The following is a 4733-nucleotide window of genomic DNA, read 5'->3' as shown; positions in this document are numbered from 1 at the left end:
AAAAAGGGAAAGGTTAAAGACAAAAGAGAATCCTCAAAGCAGCAAGAGAAAGACAAGCGGTTATTTATAAGGGAGCACCAATAAGACTATCAGCTGATTTCTCAGTACAAATTTTGCAGGCCAGAAGGGAGTGGCTGGAAATATTCCAAGTGATGAAAAACAAGGGCCTACAACCAACTAAGATTACTCTACCAAACAAAGCTATCATTTAAAATTGAAGAAGAGATAAAGAGCTTCCCCAACAAAAAAAGCTAAAAGAGTTCATCACCACTAAACTACTATTACAAGAAATATTAAGGGGACGTAAGAAGAAGAAAAACAAACAAAAGATAAAATATATGAATAATAAAATTGCAATAACTATGTACCCATCAATAATCACTTTAAATGTAAATGGATTAAATGCTGCAATCAAAAGACACAGGGTAGCTTGAATGGATAAGAAAACAAGACTCATGCATATGCTGCCAACAAGAGACTCACTTCAGACTGAGACACACACACAGAAAGAAAGTAAAGGGATGGAAAAAGGTATTTCAAGTAAATGGAAATGAAAAAAAGCTGGTTCTCCTGCAGGTTACATGTGAGGCAGTCTATTCAACAAATGGTGCTGGGAAAACTGGAGACATGCAAAAAATGAAACCTGACCACCTTCTTATTCCATATACAAGAGTAAACTCAAAATGGATTAAAGACCTAAATATCAGACCTAAAACCATAAAAGTCCTAGAAAAAAACATAGGCAGTAAACGTACATACTTTTACACAACTTAAGGAAATCTGTTTTTTACAAATTCTAATTCTTGGGGTGAGAAATGAGAAATAAAACAGGCATTGGCTTGTTCAATATTAAGGTTTTTTTTAAAAAAATTTTTTATTGGGGAACAGTGTGTTTTTCCAGGACCCATCAGCTCCAAGTCAAGTAGTTGTTTCAATCTAGTTGTGGAGGGCAACTCAGTGGCCCATGTGGGGATTGAACCGGAGACATTGGTGTTATCATTCTAACCAACTATGCTAACCGGTCGTTCCTTAAATGTTAAGGTTTTAATGTAATAAGTTTGAATCCCAATTTTTGGTAAATCAGATATTTATCATGAATAAAAAAATATGACTAATACATCTTGCCATCTTTCTTAAGGACTTTTATGTGCATATAGACAATTCATACAAAACCCTGATCTCTCAGTCCATTGATGTCCTCACTTTAATAACAAGGTATGATTGTGATTATATCATGAAATCTAAGCTGATTAAGAAGAGAAAGAAATTATGTAAGAGCGGTGATGGGTAATGAAAATTGGTATAGGCAAGAAATGGAAGTCCCAACAAGGTCAAAGAATAGTTGGATTAGGAATGAAGATGAAAAAATTGGAGTTTGTGGTCAGCAAGTGGAATATTTGGAAATGAGATTATTTTGTAGGTGGTACAGTTTATCTTCATATGCATGATAGTTGTTCCAATATCAATTATCAGCTGATTTGTCCTTTCCCTACATTTAATATACTAAATTGTGATATAAACACAGATTTATAATAACTCTAGACTCTTAACTTTTATTCCTGTACCAGTATTATGCTAATTTAATTGTTTTGCTTTATAGCATATTCTGATACCTGATNTGGGAAGCAATGTTTTGTCACAGTACCTTCAGATTATGTATGATATCTATCCGCTTGTTCTGGCTGTCCTTAAAGTGAACTTGAACTCTGACAGGAAACTCACCCCATCCTCTTCTAGTCAGGTGAAAAGGAGGCTCTCTAGGGAAACCCAGGTATTAACACATTAATCCATGCGTAATCATTCTAGGAAGGAAAAGTTTTCTCATAATGGATATGTCAATTAGAAATTCATATCCTTCTGACAATCATTTACATTTCCTCATTTGAAGCTAAATCAATATACTGAATTACACTAAAATGCTAAATTATAAAACAAAAATTCAACTCAAACCTACATTAAGCACTCAATTACTGAATACTTAGAGCTGAGACACTTATACCATATAATCCAAAGTCATTATTTTCAGACAGGAAACTAAGGTGATTTGATGGATGTCACAATATTAGAGTCAAAATCCTTGATTGCTACTTGACAGACACAGGCTATGAGGTATACGTTCCCTACCCTAGACATTCATATTTCTTCCTCGACTCTGGCAAAAACAAAATGAATCATGAATGCTCAATTTGAAAGTGACAATTTTTTTATCTTGATTTTTAAAATTAAATTTATTGGGGTGACACTGATTAATAACATTATATAAGTTAGAAATGTACAATTCTATAATACATCATTAGTAATATCACATTGTGTACTCACCAAAGTCTAGCGTCCTTCTGTCACCATATATTTAACCCCCTTTACTCTCTTCATCCTCCCTGCACCCACCTCTTCTCTGGTAACCACCATACTATTGTCTGTGTATATGAGTTTGTTTGTTCATTTGTTGCTTTCTGATTTACATCACACATATGAGTTATATCATATGGTTCTTGGAAAGTAACAATTTATTTCAAACCGTCTGCTAAGAGGACTTAAAAGATCGTATGTTCACAATATGATCTTCCCCTAATAGTGATTATAATTTTAGTGGATAGAGAGGAACATGTGTGAATGCTAATTAATTAGACTAGAGGATTTTCAGTCAAAGCATAATTTGTGAAGCAAAGAAAAGGAAAACTAATGAAAAAAGACTGGCAAACTGTTAACAATTAGTGTTGGGTACATGAGGGTTCAATATACTCTATTTCTGTATATATTTGGAATTTTCCATAAAAAAAACATTAAAAAATTTAATTAAGAGATCTTCATATACTCAAAAATAATATGGTTTTAGTTAATGGGGGGAAAAAAGAATGCTTTAAAATGAAAATGTTCGTTATGAATCACTGGTTTAGAATTACTGTAATGAGAAGTGAATGCCAAGATTTCAGGGAGAAAGAAATGTTCAGTGAGATGTGCTGTTGGAAAATAAGGGGGGGCATGAATTCACTAACAGCAGAGTCCAAGAACGCACCTGATACGAGTCGAACAACAGACCTGAATTATCAAGCACAGAGCCAGAGGTTACCAGAAGAGCCCAAGACAGAAAAAAATCCCTAAGTATGAGAGTACCCTGGAAATTAGAGAAAGCAACAAATATGTTATAAAAGACAGTAAAGAAAGCAAAGAAAACTAGAGTGCCTTGAATGAAAGAAACCAGTTGAACACCATCTGAGTTAGTAAGAGAAGTAGCCATGATGTTGGTATAAATTAAAAGATAGGATTGGGGTCCAATGAGAAGGTCGATTTACAGGGAAAGGTCCAAGATGGCAGAATAGTTAAGTGCTATGTCTGCCACCTCCCATGATCGCATTAAAATCACAACTAAATTATAGATCAACCTCAAGAAGCATTTGAACAGAACCCCTATAATTAAGGCTACAAAGAAGAGGCCACATTGAGACTGGTAGGAGGGGTGAAGACATGAAATGGACTGACCCCAAACCCACAGATAGTGGCTGAGCACCGGAGGGGGGGGACACCTTGGCAGCAGAGATCCCCCTGAAGAGGGAGGGGTCCCAGCCCCACACTGGGCACCCCAGCCCAGGAGTCCTGTGCTGGAAAAGGGGAATTCCCACAACATCTGGCAGTGAATATCAGCGAGAGGAAATTCCGTCCATCTGTCCTGGTGAGATAGAAGGAGGCTGAAAACCTAGGTTTCCTCTTAAAGAGCAGTGCACAGCCTCCCTCGTTTGCAAACACTCACCCTGGGCTCCAGCAGAGGGGCAGAAACTTGAGCAGCACAGGGAAATACAGGGAAAGACTAAGCTGTGTGGCTTCAAGATGAGGGCTAGAGGGACAGCCGTCATTAACCCTGTGTGGAGCCTGCCTCACGTGCAACCTGCAGGAGGACGCCATCTTTCCTGTGTTGAACCCACCCCCACAGGGACACATCTGAAAGCCCACTGGTCTGGTAAAACCTGTGAGTGCGAAGTGCCTCGGTGACTCCTTTGAACCCACCTCACTAGTGCATCATCAGCCATAAGCACTCTCAGCTCCTGGGTGGCCAGCCCTGCCCCGCAAGCTGCTAGCGGGTTGTACAGCAGCAGACAGTCAGCACCAGCTTGCGCTGCAGCCTTTCTTGAGCAGCTCTTGGGGAATCTGTGGGCCTGAGGTGAATGACGGCTGGCTGAGGTGTGTTCAGGGTAGTTTGTGAAGTGGCCATAGACTCAGCACTGGCACAAGAACTGAATCTGCATTAACTCTGTGAAAACCACTGGCCACACCACATGACTCCCTGGGACACCGCCCCACCGACTCTGGCAGCATCACCAGGGGCACTGTCAAAACCAGGTCAACCTGCCTGGCCCACACATCTAAGGAGGCTCTTTCAGTAGCTGAGCCTTAGGCAACCAGCAGGAGGCAACAGGCCAAGGGGGTCCCTGGACCTTTTGCTGAGCTGCCCCAGGCCCGATACTGGTGGCAGCCGGCCTCAGTTCACAGCGAGGCCACACCTACACACCTCCAGGTCCAACACAGGCAGCAACCAATTGCATATAGCTTTGCAGCTCGTACCAGGCTGATTAAAGGCAAGGCTAAAATTGGCCTGCACGGGAGCCCCTCCCAAGAGGTACCAGGGACAACACACCCAGAGACCGGCCTCAGACCACACCAGAGCACTACCCAATTAGCCCACAAGTACCACACCCAAAGGGTGGTCTCAACAGGCACAAAAGTCCACTTGAGCAAAT

At 40.3% G+C, this 4733-nt stretch overlaps 1 protein-coding gene across 4 annotated transcripts in view; it reads right to left on the bottom strand.

The window, feature by feature from the left end:
- YEATS2 (YEATS domain containing 2) overlaps positions 1 to 4733 on the bottom strand; it is an 82102-nt gene that overhangs the window by 57528 nt on the left and 19841 nt on the right. For all 4 annotated transcript variants that reach the window (XM_019668403.1, XM_019668428.1, XM_019668418.1 and 1 more), the window contains exon 4: positions 1646 to 1757. In XM_019668403.1, coding sequence (XP_019523948.1) covers positions 1646 to 1757 — 112 coding nt within the window. The remainder of the gene's footprint in view (positions 1 to 1645; positions 1758 to 4733) is intronic.

Source organism: Hipposideros armiger, unplaced genomic scaffold, assembly GCF_001890085.2.
Source record: "Hipposideros armiger isolate ML-2016 unplaced genomic scaffold, ASM189008v1 scaffold_14, whole genome shotgun sequence".
Taxonomy (NCBI): Eukaryota; Metazoa; Chordata; class Mammalia; order Chiroptera; family Hipposideridae; genus Hipposideros; species Hipposideros armiger.
The sequence above is the reverse complement of the archived record's forward strand: the minus strand, read 5'-3'. Positions and strand labels throughout refer to the sequence as shown.